The sequence below is a fragment of the Gobius niger genome (assembly GCF_951799975.1).
Source record: "Gobius niger genome assembly, chromosome: 2".
In the NCBI taxonomy this organism is placed as follows: domain Eukaryota; kingdom Metazoa; phylum Chordata; class Actinopteri; order Gobiiformes; family Gobiidae; genus Gobius; species Gobius niger.
The window spans coordinates 30308041-30324900 of record NC_136853.1 but is presented as its reverse complement, the minus strand read 5'-3'; the positions used below and the strand labels follow the sequence as shown (position 1 = coordinate 30324900).

Genomic DNA, 16860 nt, shown 5'->3' with positions numbered 1-16860 from the left:
CTTGTGACAATCGCGCTTTATTTACAACGTCGACCAGTGCGTAAAGTTGTGATTGGTATAAACTTTATTGATCCCGAATGCAATTTTCACTTAAAGCCCCTCTATAATAAGTCTTAACACACTGTGCCCTGACAAACACCGATAGTTAATTGCCAAAACAAGCATCGGTTTTTAAACTTCTCGGCCTATATTTCCGACTGCTTGATACTCCTCTGCTCTTCAGGGCTTCCTCCATGGTCCCGCCCATAAATTCCTGCCTGTCTGATCGGCGTTGGAAGGAGGAGAAATGATAAGCAAAGAAGTCAAGTCAGCCCGTGGACCCTCGGTTAAAGAGATGACAAACAACAACACGAGCGGAGCTGACCATCACTCACGTGCGCAAGTCCGCCTCTGAGAAACTTTGCGCTCCGACTTGCATGTGTTTTTGCTTGTCAAGTTGGAAAAGTTTTTGTCGACTCTCTTTGGGGGTTTGTTTTCTTCCTCTTTTTTTTTTTTAAGTGCGCAGTTTTTTTTTTAAAAATCCATAATCCAGCCTCGCGGCGATTAAAGAGGCAATCATGGAGATGCTGGACAGTGGTGAGCCGTTTTTACACTGGGACAAAAACCTGAGCGAGCTGTCTGAAACTGGGGAGATCGACTGTGCCCTCTACACCAACGTAAGTATCACGGGGGATTAAAACAAGTGTCTCAAAACAGATTTGTTTCATTTGATATAATAATAAGGTTTGTCAGGTGTGGATGAAATCAGAAAATGTCAGTGGGACGTTTGTTAAAGTGAGAGCAGTGCCTTGCTCTCCACAGGGGACTTGAGGCTTGAGGTCCAGGATGTGCAAGTAGCATCTGTAAGACTCCAGAGTTAACCAAGCGTTTGCTCAGCTTCATGTCATTATTCTATATCAGGGATGCACGTTTCTGCTCAGTTTCTTTAATCATTGTATCAAACTTAACTTATATACAACTTAATTAGTGGCCAACGTTATTTTTTAATGGAACAAAAGCCCCTGGCATATTCATCAATCAATTAACCGATTAATCTTGAACATCTCTATAAACTATTGTGATTAATTTTGTTGTTTTGTCTGCATTCACATACAGATATTTGAAATCTCAAAAGATACTGGCTAATTATTCCAACAATGCTTTCACTAAAATCAAACTGTAGGCCCAACAAACTAACATATTCATATACGTCCAATTGTTTATTTTTGAATTGGTCTTTTTTAATTAATTAATATAGGCTTAATGTTGGACACACCATTTGTTGAAGGTGCTTTTGTTGCATTCATTATGTAACCTAAAGTATTCGCTCTAGCCATATGGTTTTCAGGACTGCAGTGTGGGCCAAGTGTGAGTGGTGTGTGTGCACATGTGTGTTTGCATGGAGGGGAGATTGGGAGCAGTGATACGTTTACAAGGAAGACTCCAGCTGGCTCACAGGATGACTATCACTCAGACACCACAAAGGACAGACTCAGTCGAGTCGACCCGACTCACACAGGCACAGGCACAGACTCACGATTCGGTATTTGCCTCCTCCTGCAAAACCTATGGACAAGCAAAGACTTGCAAAGCTTCAGAGAGAATGCCAGCTGTGAATGCAGGTTCTTTAAAGGGGTCCCGAGGCTACATTTCTCGTCAAATTCCAGCAGAAGCATTGCACTGCAGATGTCCTGCTCTGAGAGCTGTGTATTTGGCTTGGGTCATTTTTGTGAGAGGTGTGGTTCAAGGAGTTCGAACATTGGTGCTATTTTTGATGCTATAATTAAAGGGGAAAAGGGCTACACACAAACCACTGGCTTCAGAAGCAAGTCATATAATTTCCTCTCGATACCATTCTTTGAGGACTTTTTTTATTGCAACATTAGGAGAGAGCGGGGAGGAGGGTTGAGTTTAGAGCCAATAAAAGAGACTAGGCTAAAGTGAGAGGACATAGTAACAGAGTGTGATGTCACAAAAAAACTAAAACATACCAACTTTTGTAAACTTTTGGGTTGTGATGATGTGTGATAATCTTTCACACTGAAGAACTTGACTTTCACTTATCATACTTTCCAGGATGAATAGGTATAATCTGAAGACTAATCAAAATTGGTGGGGAGGGTTGGGTCCATGGATCTATTGTTGGGTCACACAGAAGACAATGATGTCCCAAGTCTTTCACCCATGACACCAACTCTGAGGAGTGACAGAAGAGTTGATGGATGGTCTCGTCTCTCTCTCAGTCCCCCTTTATCTGTAGGAGGGACAGACAGATCTGATCCGTCATATGTTTCCTGGAGATCTCTAACTTTTACCACATAAACAATACAAATTCTATAGATATCATCCTGTCATAGATGAATATTAGTGTATACCCTTAAGAATAGTGATCCCACCCTCCCTGGTCCGAGAGAAGAGTCATGTCACATTGCAATGATTGAAATTTGTATTATTCTTAATGTATTAGATATTAAAGCCACATCTACTCTATTGTTCTGGAGAGTGTGCCTACTTGGTATATTGGGAAAATGTTAATACCTTGGCAGGAAAGCTAAGAAATGTCTCCTGCGACCCAACCCACCCTGCTCTCTCCACAAATACAAATATTCTTATACTTAATTAACTGTACCATATGACGGCTTATTTGTTTGATTCATGCTTCATTGCGACATGTGAAGGGTGTGATACAAGTCGAGCTGCTTTCCTTCTTGAGATCGGGTTGTGTTTAGTATGTTTTTGTTTGTTCAATGAGTGCTATGTATAGTAAAGCATGAATGGCATGTGTGGTAGTGTGTGAAACCGTGGGGGTGTATGAGCTCCTAAAAGACTGTAGTGTTTGAATCTTGGGCCCCCTCACCGTGGTCCTGGCCTGTCTTTGCCATGGGATTCCTCACAACAATTCCAATCCTCTCAGTGGACAGCCTGGGTGCACATCAGCACTGGATTAAGCCTTTCCCTTTCTTACACTTCAAAACAATCAAGTTTCTCAGGTTGTGTGACATTAAGCAGCACTGACTGTTGAGCTGCGTCATCTGTGTGCATGACGTCATAAAGGGTTTGTTTTTAGCATTGTTTCGACTCACGTTACGGAAAGTTTTCTTCTTGAGGGACTGTGGAACTAATCTTTATCAGTCTTGAAATTATTTGCAGATGTCAGCGATTTCCAAATCGATTGTGCTTGGCAAACAAATTAATAAGGATAGGCCTGATCCTTTCATTGTTTTTGAATAACAATAAAAAGTTACACCCAATTTTCAGCCAGTATTATGCTGGCCTTAACCCTGTGTTTCTCATCTGGAAAAGTGGACTCAGAAATGCCATAAATGATCTCTCTGATGGAGCCTGTTGCTCAGCACATGTTGAACTCTTTGCTCTGACAGAGACATTTGCTGTGTGGTGTGCACATGCGCTCGGGCTCTGCGCTTACATAATGAACAGCATACCTTCAGATAAAGAGCTGCTGTGTTTATGAAGCTGACACCAGCTATAATCCTGCCACAATATTATTTCTTTTGCATTTGCACACCCAGTGGAGTCAAGGGCAAACAGATTGTTCAGTGTCTTCACAGTGCAGCGCCTGTTCTCCACTGGAGCAGGGCATCCCGCTCCTTGGTGGCCTCACTTAGCCAGTCTGAATGGTACATGTGTCTGCTGTGAGTGTGTGGGGAGCGTATAGTAGGTCATTGTAACAAGCCCTATATCAGAATACTACCATTTATTATCAATGAAATGGCACATAAAGATTTACCTGTTATTTCTACTTCACCTGTCTCTCTTATAAGGGAACTTATCCAGTTATACACTGTCATACTGTTGGTGCAGAGCAGGATCTTCAAGTTCTGTGTATTGTTTCCAGACAAACACTGGTTTAAACAAATAGATCCTCAGATACTTAGGAGTTTGGAGCCCGGCCATTCAGGTTACTGCATAATATTCAAATGAAGCTCAGGGATAAATGCTGAATGAATGCTTCTGTAGTGTAACGGGAGTGACGTCCAAACTTGAGATCTTTGCTGCTCATATGCTCCACACGTGAACCACGTTTCCCCGTCAGTGTGCTTCAAATCTGATGCAATTTCTCTCCTGACTCTGAAAGCAGCCTCCGACTTCAGTTTTCTGCAGGCTGCCATTTGGGAAGACTAAAAGGGTAGTAATCAGTGTGGGGGATCATTTTGGAGAATCCACGGGAGCCCGAGTTCTGTGAGGAGACGCTAAATTTACCCTGTCTTTCTGTCTGTCGCTCTGGTTCAGACTTCTCGCCGTGGGCTGCATAAAGCAATCAGTGATTAAAGGGCGGGTTTCGGGTTTTATATCCCCACAAAGCCCTACAACAAGCCTGAATTTGTCGTAGTCTACTGAAAATGTGCCAGGCTTTCAGAATCCTGTGTTGCTTTACTTCAAAATGACTTAACTATTTTCACTCTTTCTTGAGGAGTGATCGTTTTGGGTGCGATTCAAATGAACTTTGAGAGACAAACTTCAAATGTTTCTTTTCTTTTGACGTCTAACTTAAGAAAAAGATTGAAAATTAGAAGGACCAGGCCATGGATGAGGGAGTTCAGTAGTGGGCCTGTGTGTGTCTTTACAAAGCAGGCCTGGATGAGCGGTCAGGGCAGCGGCCAATGGAGAGATGGAAAAAGTTATTCATGTGCTGCTCCTGCTTCTGACCCAGTTTTAGTGCAGCATAAAAGAGAGGAAGAGGCTCATGGACACAAAAGCCCCCTGCATCTGACAGCTGTGTTTAGAAGTAAAGTGCTGTGAATTGGCGTGTAGTTTTATAGGCTTAGTCAAGTTTCCACGGCTTTCTTGTTTTATTGATAGCTTTTAATGACATTACTGACATAGCATAAGTCGCCGTCTAACTTTAAAGCGTGTTGACATTGTGCATTGGCCTTTTTGTCAGAATTAACATTTACTTGGAATAGTTGATGAACTTGAAAAACCTTTTAAGGAGTTTATGTGACATTATTCAAGTTCTTTGCAGCATTAGAAAAGGCCTGTTGTGGATAAACCGAACTGGGAAAGCTATTGTGTAACATCTGGAGACTTGCTGTGTTTGGAAAAGTGGGGGTAGCGGCGCGCTCAGTCATCGGCCCAAATGAGCAACACTGGAAAGTCTGTGTACTTGTGCTGGGGGTGGACCTCTGGACTTTTAGGAAGCTCAAGGGGAATGGTCTGGGGTGGTGAAGCTTACTGGAACGAGGACCCACTGTGAGAATAGATGAATAAATAATCTGAACTCGACAACATGAGTTTTATTGGTAACGTAGCATCAAACTTGTAGATTTACATTATTGTCACTTGTACTTTCAGTGTGACACTTTAGGCAGAAGTAAATGCTTGTTAAAGACACACTGCATAACATTTTAGACTATACTGTTGCCATCAATACAAAACATGTTCCCAATGACCAGCGCCACACAGAAAATGCTATTACTGCAGTTGGTGATCAAAGAATGGATCTGGATGAGAAACTAACCTGCTTTTTGTTGACTTTAGTCACATCTCCATGGAAACCAGCTGGAGACGTACCCACTCCCGGTAAAGTTACAGTCATGTCTTAGGAGAGCTGAACCACTCACAGCAAAGGCTCATGTTTGTTTGTACATTTATGAGGTATTTTACAATGGACTAAATATCTGTCATAAAATGAATGCTTGTATTTCAATTGTATTTATTGGGTAAAATTCTATGTGGTGTGGCTTTAAATCTTGTTTTATTGCCATTGTCAGTGAAAGCCCTTTACGATGACAGGCAACAGCTCCTGTTGTTCTTTGCACTTCATTTTGTTTCAAATACATTTGGTCGCACCCCTTTATGTTGTGGGGTTGAATATGGCTTTACATGTATTGAGTACTTTTAGTGATCATTTGAGATTAGAAGAGGTATGTTTGGTACATTATGATGATGTCTATACTGCCTTCGATCAGTGTTTTTAAAGCAGTACTAAGTAACTTGTTTACCTTTTAATAAATCCTTTTCGTAGTCCCTCTGGGGGTAATACAAGTGTTAATGGCCAGAAAACCTCAATTGCAACTTTGCTGCCACCGGGTAGGAGTCCCCAAAACACACGATTAGAATCACAAAGAAGAAGCTAACAGGCTAACGGGCAAAGCTAGCTGTGGGCTAGCGCCACTTAAACAGTATTTACTGCCAAGTTTGAGTGACAAAGAATATCTCCATTGTGTAATTGGATGTACAATATCCCTCTCTCCCTTTGTCTTTTCTGTCAGCGTAGTGTTTACTCTCACGGACAATTAATGAGTAAAAAAACGAATGTTGCGACACCTGCAGTGGCGCTTTTAGCCTCTAGGGGCATGAGCTACTTAGTACTGCTTTAAACTGTAATAAGGACGCCACTCCACCATTATGTACATTTTAGTTTTAACTATTTTATGTCATTTTAATCTTCAGTTTAGTCTTTGTTGATAGTCATACTTGAGGTTTAGTCCTGTTAAATTAGGAGCTATTGTCAAAAAGCATACGTCAATGGGTGCAGTATTTGTTGCCATTGTAAGAAGAAGTCCTTAACTCGTCAGATTGTTTAGAGGCAGTTTTGTCTCGGCCAGAGCCAGGATCCTTGTCTGGGAATGTGGGTCAGGGTGTGTACTCTGTGCTGTTCCCGTTGTGCGAACCACTTTGGTATGAGGACATTTTCTATGGAGTCAATTCACCAAGTGTCAGTTTTATGGGCAAAATAAATTAGGATGGGATAAAGGATGGTGGTAGACATTGAAATGGCGCAAGAAGCATGCAAGTAAATTTGTTTTCCATCCCCAACAGCAACATTGTTTAGGTTTTCTGATTCAAGTGTTGGGCCTCGGCGTGTCCAGATAAGAGCCCGTCCTCCAAGGCCTGTGATTGGTCTTATCCTGACCGTTTATATCAGTGCCACAGCAAAGACAGCCTTTCTTTCAGGCCCACTGCTGGAGCGATAACACGTGTAGTGCTGGTACTTCTCAATCTTATCTCCTGCATGTTAACTTCAGTAGACAGTCTATGACATGAGAATGGTATTTTTGAAGTTGTCACAAGCATTCGCAACTTATTTTTATTGAGCTTTAAGTTGAAAGAGCCATATATTTGGCATTCCAGTGGGCACTTGCTATAAGCGTAAGATGGACTGCTCTCAATGCCTGGATTTTAAATAGAAGTCACATTTGTTTTTATTGTTCAGAATTTTGCAGATGTACTCAAATATCAAACTATAGTAAAGACTGATGATCTGTTGACTTGACAATTATCTGTAAGTAATAAATAAAAGACTTATCTTGTTACTCTGAGACACGTGCGGGCGCTAAATCGCTCTGTCGTTATTAGAGGAAAGTAAAACTACAATAAAGCCAGTGTTATCTCTGTTTATCTTGACTTAATGTGCACTTCAGTGTGTATTCTCTTCTATCCGGTTGGAGTGTTTACCTGCTGCGTCATCACTATGTTGCTCTATATGGGCAAAGTACGCCACACCATGGAGATGACTGCATTTGCCATATTGATTCAACATCTGGTTTAGGTTCCTTAAGGGTCTAATGTGTTGCATCATAGCCAGGCTTTCCTCTTCTTTTCCTGCCTTTAGATCTCAGCAGGCCCTTCGGTGTTTTAAAAGTGCTCTCTATTTTACAGAGCAATTACTGTCCAGGGACACAGTCTCCCTGCACTGTCAAAGTCTGATAATGTGGCTGCTTAGAGCTGCAGGGCAGGCCTTTACTCCATGTGCGGCTGTCACTCGTTACTTTACCTGCTAACTACAGAGCTCAGGTTCTCAACAGCAGACAGAAAGTGTCACTTATCTGTTTCAAGTTGGTTGAAACAACTGTTTCTAGACACTACTTGGAAGTGTTTAGAGTTGAATATCCCTTCAAGCTTTGAAGTAATTTATTTATGGTTATTTGTTATGTAGTGTAATATTTCTTTTCTAGACAAATAATGGGCCTGGTAAATGTATTTGTATAGCACAATGTATTGTGTGTTCAAAGTCATTCAAAGTGCATAATAATCACAAAGAACACTTTCTCCAGCAACGTCTTGCCATTTAAAAAAACACCTTCTCTTATGCCTTATTAGTCCAGGAAGGTGTTTGGTTTTGATTAAAAGACACAATCTGCTCTGGTAGCTTTTCTCATTATTTCCACTTGATTTGTAATCTATGTAGTTCTGTAGACCTCCTCAGATTTTGCTTCTGTGCTCAATTCCACAGGTCCTGTGTTTCAGATGGAGAGTGTCAGGTTACACGTTCAGCCCTAAATAACACCTCTCTGTTGGGCTGTGAACACAAAGCCCTTACTGTCGTGTGTGATGAGTTACACCCGGCTGGTGACCAATCCAGCAGCTTTATCCCGCACTACAGTCTCCCTTCACATCCAGCAGCGATGACTTGGAGTGTGTAAAGCCTCATTCTCAAGGCTTTTGGTGTGTCGTTTACACTGTACACCAGCCATTCCTAAAGTCTGGGACATTGCAGCCCCCTTATCGACCCAAGAATCTCTCGAAGGCCCCCCAAATCATAATAATTTACTCTAGTCAAAGGAATTAGTTATAATTTTGCAGCTACAAAAGCTTGCAGCTTCTTTAAGCTATACATCTAGCAGCATCTGCAGGTTAAAGACTGGTTTAAACAGGTACGTTTGTCCAAATAAATGTACTTTTACTTTCAAAAATGATTTTTTTTCTGCTGTACACCATTGCTTCTCGGCTCAGCTCAACAATTTTTTGAATTTTTTTTCAAGGCAACAGTTTATTAAAATTACTCTAACTGTTTTATTGGCATTGTCAATATATATTTAAAAAGAACTCTTCCTCACCCTCTGCGGGCGGTCTCTTCTTCCTCCAAGCTCGGGTCCTCTACCAGAGGCCTGGGAGCTTGAGGGTTCTGCGCAGTATCTTTGCTGTTCCTAGAACTGCACTTTTCTGGACCGAGATGTCTGATGTATTTCCTGGGATCTGCTGGAGCCACTCCTCCAGTTTGGGGGTCACTGCCCCATGACCACAGGCACCACTGATGCCTTCACCCTCCAGGTTTTCTCCAGCTCTTCTCTTCTGTAGGTTCTCATGTATTGCTATGTCGACCACAACGGCTTTCCTCTGCTCTTTGTCCACCACCACAATGTCTGGTTGGTTCGCCATTATCATTCTGTCCGTCTGTATCTGCCAATGGTAGGATTTCTTGATATCCGCCACTTCAGTTATGTTTCGGTGGTACATGCCGTGTAGGGGCTTGTCCTCCCATGACGGAACCTCCAGCACCTCATCTTCTGTTCCCCGTTGTCTGAGACATTCACTGAGCACGTCATCCCTGTCCTTGATGTAGGCTACTTATGGATCTTGGATGTTTCATCCTGGATAGTGGCTCTCACACTCACTAGTCCTCGGCCTCCTTCCTTACGGCTAGCGTACAGTCTCAGGGTGCTGGATTTGGGGTGGAACCCTCCGTGCATGGTTAGGAGCTTTCGTTTCTTAACATCTGTGGTCTGTATCTCATCCTTTGGCCATCTTATTATTCCTGCAGGGTATCTGATTACTGGCAGGGCATAGCTGTTTATTGCCCGGGACTTGTTCTTGCCATTGAGCTGGCTTCTTAGGACCTGCCTTACTCGTTGGAGGTATTTGGCCGTAGCCGCTTTCTGTGTCCGAGGTACTTGTAACTGTCCTCAATGTCTGCTATTGTTCCTTCTGGGAGTGAGACCCCTTCTGTGTGGACTACCTTCCCTCTCTTAGTCACCATCCGCCCACACTTCTCTAGTCCAGACTGGTAGTTTACTGTGGGCCTTTAAAGCTAGACTATCTGGAAATATACTGCACTTTTTTTTGCACAAATGCAAAAAGAAATCTTGCTTATCATGTATGGTGAGCCCATTCTAAATATAGAAGTGCTGTAATGTGATGATAGTGGGACAAAGGCCTTCATTAATAGCTGGTGCCACCTTGATGTGATTGAGAAACATGCCATGGACATTGTACCGTTGCGTGTGTTCATGCACCAGAAGTTACCTTACTCGCGTCATCTTTTGTAGCACTGTTTACATATTTGCCTTTTGACAACTGAATATTGTCCAAGCACTTGATTTGCCCTAAACTACCAATATGAGAGGTGTTGTATTAAAGCTAGCTGATGCACTGATGGTAACCAAAGTTTTCCTTAATAGAAATCTCTCTCTCTTTCTTTTTTTTTAAAGCATGTCTGAACAGATTTGCTTAAAGGTTACTATATATTTTATAGTAAGCCTATATTTCATTGCCCAGAGGAGTGTACACACAGATATAGGACCTGTTTGAAGTATCAGTTGTAAAAGTACCTGTTAAGTGTGTAAACATTTGTTTTGCCTTTTGGATATGTTCAATATGCACTTACTCTTCTGGCGTTTCCAACTAAGACCTGGGGCACTGCCTTTTTGGGCCTTAGCAAAAAAGAGGCCTCGCCCTCAGTGACGACAAAGTTATGGTGTGTGGTGTTTGTGGCGAAGAGAGAAAATGCTTAAAGTGAGGCTCTGTAATTGAAACCACATGCTCAAGGCTTCCCCTCCTCTTGTTGCACTTCTTCCATTATCTTGATATCACTCTCACTAACTTGACCTGCAAATACACCCTAGAGTCTACGCTTTGAATATGCAATTATGTAACTACTCACTGTATTTACTCCCACTCAGAAGCTTTTCTAGCATATTGTTAGATTCACATGTTTTATTACTTTTACCATAATAAGCTACATAATGTCATCGAGCAGGCGACCCTGCCTTGCAACGGTTTAACTAGGAAATCGAGAATATATTGTTATTTACAAGAAAATACGATGGGGGGGAAAACAAAACAGATATCAAATGCATCATATATCCTCTCAGTATAACAGTCATGATCGTCTGAACATGGGTGGCTTGTTTACTGATGGTACAGAAAGACAGAAAACGGTAGGAACGTGCAATAAAATGGTTGTAAAGAAGGAAAAATGGTGAAAGAAAACGAGCTGCTCAACTGTCCATTTTGTCTTTGTAATTTAACTATTTTATTTAATGTGAAATGATCACCACAGAGTCTGATTTCACTGTGGTTGAAAAGCTTCAATGAAAAATAAGACTTTAATTATACAGTAGAGATCCTAAATTACATACACTTACTAGACTGTCTGTGCGGTGTCTGATGATGATGGTGGTGTTTAGAACAGTGCTTTGATGTGTGAAGTAGCACTAAACTGTTGCTCTGTATCTTCTCTATTTTACAGCATTTTTCAGAGCTCTTGGATGACCTCTCCCAAGATGCCTTGTTGGGTCAACTGCTTAGCGACCCTTTCTTGTCCGGGGTGAGAGGAGGGGACGGGGACGCCATGGAAGGAGACTATGGGGAACTGTCGCCGTCTTCTCCAATTTCTCCACACATCATAGTGGAACACAGCTACTCCCTCTGTGGGGACAGCAGACCCCAGTCGCCCCTGTCCCACCTGACTGGAGATCATGGCAGCGAAGCAGGTTAAGACACTAATAAACATAAGCGTTGTAGTTTTTTTTTTTTTTTTTTTTTTTTACTGTAGAATCCTTGGCTTGTTGGTTGAGAGGTACTTTTAGGTTAAAATATCGCTTATTCTGCAGGTGAGTCAGATGGTGAGTCTAATGATTGGGCGATGGAGCAGGAGGAGTCCATAGACCTGCTGTGTGAGACCCCTTCACTGCTCCCCACTCTGGCCCTGGCTCAGTCTGCCACCGAAGTGCCCCGTGCCACAGAGAGAGCGACCGTCCCCCCTGCAGCCACTACTCTCCCTGCCCCACTCAGGTCCCCCAACCACGACAAAGGAATCAAGGTCAGTGGCAATACAGAGTAGTAGTTAAAATAAAAGAAATATTATTTATATGATCAAACCATGCATTCAATTTCTAGATAAAAGAAGAGAGCATCGCCCCACAAATAAAACTGGAGCCACATGAAGTCGATCAGTTCCTCAATCTCTCTTCCAAAAGTAAGTCATTGAAAAGCAGCTTCCTCAGGTCTCGGTGCTGGATCCCGTGTTGCGAGGACCCCTTCTGGTGACTTGTAGGCAGAGGTGGAAAGTAACAAAGTAAAAAGTACAAATTATCGGTACTTTTATTTTGCTAAAGTAAATTTTAGGATGAATACTTTCTACTCCACTACATTTTTAAATTGGGTTAAAAGTAAAAGTATTATATTTTCAAAGTGACCTTTCTACGATGAAATGGTTTAGTCCCAGTTAAGACTTGGTTAAGTGGTCTTCTCCATTAGACCTGATTTAGATCTGGTTTAGACCTGGTTTAGTTCCTTTTTTTGACCTGATTTAGTGGTTTACTCATTTTGTAGACCTGGTTTGATTCAAATGATTTTATAAAATCTTGCACATTAAACTCTTAAAAAAAATTCAGAAAAGTTTAATTTTACTTAAAGAGACCAGATGCAAGTCTGCAATCTCTATATTAATCTCGTGCATGACGGCACTTTGGCCAAAGTAACAACTTTTTGAGTGACAGTGCAGGATTTTAGAGGCAGTTGTGGTGAACAGGTCTGAGCTCATTCTACACACTAGAACATGGCTGGAACATGTAGGGGGAGGAAAATACTTACTTTTTACATTTTTAAACTCTGTATAGTCCCTTTTAAGTACATTTTTGGTCCTGTGTCTGCACTTTTACTTAAGTAAGAATATTGAGTACTTCTTCCACCACTGCTTGTAGGCAGAGCTGGGTAGAGTAAGTAAGAGTACTGTTACTTTAAAATGATTTTACTCAAGCAGAAGTAAAAAGCAGTTACCCGAATAATATCTCAAGTAAAAGCAAATAGTACTTGGAGGAAACGCTCGTTGACTATTGTGAGTACTGAGTCTGATTCATGTTTCAGTGGTGGTGGTGGTTGAGGAAAGGCCTGGTTAAGTTATAAAGTCAGTGAGTGATTCCTGTATCTGCAATTAAACACTCAATTACTCACATTTTAGGCCTGGAGTCACTACAGATGCCCCCGACACCTCCCAGTTCCCATGGAAGTGACTCTGAGGGGAGTCAAAGCCCTGTGCATGCTCCAACAGGACTGTCCAGCCCCCCCTCCCCCAGCAGCCCCGCTCCTTCACAGGCTAGTCTCAAAGTCTCTTCTAGAGCTCACTCCTCTCTGTCCAACTCTCCTCTTCTAACTGCACCACATGTAAGTGTCAGGATTATTTTGATGTAATATTTAATTAGAGGATGTTGTTAATGACGGATGTACTGCTTTGTAGAAACTTCAAGGGTCTGGGCCTTTGATGTTGACTGAGGAGGAGCGGCGTACTTTGGTGGCTGAGGGTTACCCCGTTCCCACAAAACTGCCCCTCACCAAAGCTGAGGAGAAGGCACTAAAGAAGATCCGCAGAAAGATTAAGAATAAGGTATAATAAACATAAAAAGTTATTATAATGAATGTCTCAGGTGTGAGATCAATCAAGTTCTACATGACCTTATGTCTTAAATTAAAGACATTCAACAATTGAAACATTTTGATTGGATTTAAGTAATGTTCTCATTCTATGATTAGATTTCAGCTCAAGAGAGCCGCAGAAAGAAGAAGGAATATATGGACGCATTAGAGAAAAAGTGAGTAATTCCCTTGAATATTGTTGTCATTATGTGCAAAACGGTGCACCAACACCTCTGCACCATCTCTGTTTGGCCACAGGGTGGAGAACTGCTCCAATGAAAACACTGAACTGCGCAGAAAAGTGGAGACGCTTGAGTGCACCAACAAGTAAGACAAATCTCTTATACAGTATTATGTGTTTATTTTGTGCCAAAAAGCAAATACAGTAATTCAATGACACTACTTCGTTTAAATGTACAGCAGAATGACACGTTTGACACATCAATCAGAAAAAAAATCAAACTTGCCAGTCTCAGGACTGCCCTGTTGTCACCACAGGCTTTTTTCTTTTTAGACATTAGATTTTCTTTCAAAAATGACATGACACTGATGAGGAATGACAGTTATTATGATGTCTCTGTAATCTATTGTTAGCTACCAGCCTGCATTCAGCTGCAGTTTTGCATTCATGCATAACCATGAGGTTATTGTAATGTAAAATGCACAAGCTGTTTCACATAGATAGTGCTGTTTGCTTTATCACACCTGGATAGACAGTATTGCAGTGTGCTGTGTGTGCAGCCATTGAATGTAATGCGTTAAGTAAAGTTGAGTGAACGCAGCTGTTTTTTGGTCTTGGTGATAAACTGCTCAAATGAACCAGTTTTCTGTGTACACAGTGCAGTGTCAGTGAAGACTAGAGACGGGTAAAGGAAAACAATATTCTGGTTGCAAAAACAAATACAAAATCTATTTGTCCAAATGCAGTATTCTTGGAACAATTACTCAAAGTCCTATGTTTAAGGTACACAAGAAACATTTGTAGTTTGTGAGGTTTTTTTTAGGCTGCTCAACACAAATTGCCCCAGTGAGATATATAAAGTCACATAAGTCGGAATGAATCTGGATCTGTGGGCGGGTGTGTGGGTTTTTTTCTTTTTTTTAACTTTGCTAGTCCATAGAGAATATATATTTATAATATTAAGCCTGTGGTATTTAGGTCCATGTGGGTGTTTTCCTAACCTGTGGTACCATCCATTGCAGGTCTCTGCTACAGCAACTGCAGGCACTTCAGGCGGTGGTCACTGGGAAAGTCTCTAAATCCTGCAGAGGAGCTGGGACACAAACCTCCTCATGCCTAATGGTGCGACTTGTGTGTGTGCATGTTAATGTGTAATTATGAAATATTGATTGCGGACCTGATTTGGAAACGTCGTCTGCTTAATTCATTTAGAACCTCTCTGCAAACTAATATAACTCAGTGAGGTCTGTCTGCCTTTCTTTGTAGGTGGTGGTCCTATGCTTTGCTTTGTTCTTGGGGAGTTTTTACCCCAGTAGTTTAACCTCGCCCTCCACTATCACTGAGACAGACCACACATCCAAACAGGTGGCTGTCAAAGATTCCTACTCATCAGTCGGTAAGTTGTAGAGGATTAGTAAATGCATACAATATGGTGGGCTTCTGATGATGCTCTGGTTGTTCAATTCAAAGTCATTATGAGGTATGCAGAAGTGGATTTCCATTGTCAATAATTACACCCCTGTGAGAACAGTAAGAACAGATGACCATTTGCACAATTGACCTTTGATTCATCCTCTTGTATACCCCTGCACATACGTGACTGGATGTAATTTGATCAAATTGAGTTTCCTTTTCCACTCTGCCCACGTAGCTCTACTGGATTGTTTGTAATGAATGATTGATATGTATATTGAGAGCATATTTGTAGTTCTTACAGCAGCATTGGGTGGTTCTTCACATTTAATTAATGGCAAAATTATATTCTTTTATTTTTTTTAGTGAAGTCCAGGAGTCTTCTATCAACCTTTGAGGATGACCAGCCACACCTCCTTGGACTAGGCGGGGACTATCCTGAACAATGGGAAGACACGCCAGCCGTTGTTATGGCAGCATGGCGTCGTTCAGAACAAAAGAGAATTGTAAAGGAGCCCAACCGGGTCGAAACCTATCCTCCTTTCAGGAATAAAAATAATGCTACTCAAAGACTTTTGGACATTCCCAGGTACATGTGTATGAGACCCTGTGCTACTATCATCCTATTTTGAGAGTGACAAAGACTAATACTGTGCTCTTCCCCAGGTCTTTGGACCCCAGGTCAAATGAGAGCAGAAGTAAAGTGATAGAGTTGGAGCGGACAGTCAACGAAACATCTTGAGTTTTATGTCTATAATGAGACTGTTTGACCTTCTCCTCGCTCTAAGACATGGGCCAAGTGACCCCTTATGCATAAAACTAAGGTTGTTCATCTGAACTTTTACCTTTGCATTCACTTCTATAATGCAAAACATCGCTGTTGATGGCGGCACTGGTTGCCAACATTTCTAAAGAGTTGCACTGATTAATTTCCTACATGAGTCAGCTTTCAGTTGTCATTGGTCTTAAAAGTTAAGACAAGAGGAATCCAAATAAATTCCAGACTTGTTTGATTTTATGGCATTCAGTAGTTGGCATGTTTGGCATTTGGAGCTTTTTACAGGGCACGGGACATTTTGAAGCGTGGAGGATATATATTTATAAAAATATTGCTCTTTAAATATGATTTTTTTTATTCTAGTATCAAAAGCATTGTCGCATTTTGAAATTGTTAATTCCTTTTTTATTTCAATTGTATATTTTGTATACTATCTGCTGCTTGAGGACTCTTTATAAGAATTGTGAAAATGTGTAAAACGGGAATGATTTTCACACTTGTTACATTGTTTACTTGTTTTATTTGTAGTGTATCCATAATTACTGATGGTAATTTTACTCTTATTCTCTCACTGTTTGTCTCATTTGTAAAACAACCTAGTTTATCTAATTGACAATTGACAAATGAGGTCTTTCAAGAAAATACAAATCCTCACATCACCTCTATCACTTTTAACTTTTATCATAGTCCTAATTTTTGCAAACATGGATTTGTAAGGAAAGTAGAACATTCATTGAGCACTCTTAATTTTAACTGTTTAGTTAAGTACACATACATGTCTGTTTGTTTCAAGCATATTATTGTTAATGGCATAACTTTTTGTTTTGCAGATTGGTGAGATGTGAGTCAAATTTTGTTGACATTCATTTCTCATTTATTTATCTTGTTTTGTCGGCTTGACAAATCAAATGTTTTATTAATATAACAGGGAACAAAGGACAAATGTATAACTCATAAATTGATAGATTTTCTCCATGATTTTACACATTAGTTAAGCTCTTTATATTTACTTTCAAAATAAAGTATTTTCAATAATAAAAGCAATGTTTCTAACGTATTTGCGTGGTCTTAAAATTAATATGATCTTGCACTACAGGACTTGGAGAAACGGCCATTTTGGGGTTCTCTGAGG

General features: G+C 41.0%; 1 protein-coding gene across 1 annotated transcript; it reads left to right on the top strand.

Annotated features, from left to right (window-relative positions):
* Positions 1-270: 270 nt before the first annotated feature.
* creb3l2 (cAMP responsive element binding protein 3-like 2) lies at positions 271-16650 on the top strand. The gene is made up of 12 exons (XM_079582928.1): positions 271-656; positions 11192-11435; positions 11556-11764; positions 11842-11920; positions 12905-13107; positions 13181-13327; positions 13474-13532; positions 13615-13683; positions 14560-14659; positions 14804-14933; positions 15317-15539; positions 15617-16650. The coding sequence occupies exons 1-12, from the start codon at positions 558-560 to the stop codon at positions 15690-15692; spliced, it is 1638 nt and encodes a 545-aa protein (XP_079439054.1). The 5' UTR covers positions 271-557; the 3' UTR covers positions 15693-16650.
* The last annotated feature ends 210 nt before the right edge of the window (positions 16651-16860 follow it).

Excerpts from the sequence above, each read along its gene's own strand:
- creb3l2 (XM_079582928.1), top strand. The coding sequence starts at position 558 with ATGGAGATGCTGGACAGTGGTGAGCCGTTTTTACACTGGGACAAAAAC. Across the intron at positions 13,108-13,180 it reads CTCTTCTAACTGCACCACAT|AAACTTCAAGGGTCTGGGCC; the intron begins GTAAGTGTCAGG and ends ACTGCTTTGTAG. Across the intron at positions 14,934-15,316 it reads AGATTCCTACTCATCAGTCG|TGAAGTCCAGGAGTCTTCTA; the intron begins GTAAGTTGTAGA and ends TATTTTTTTTAG.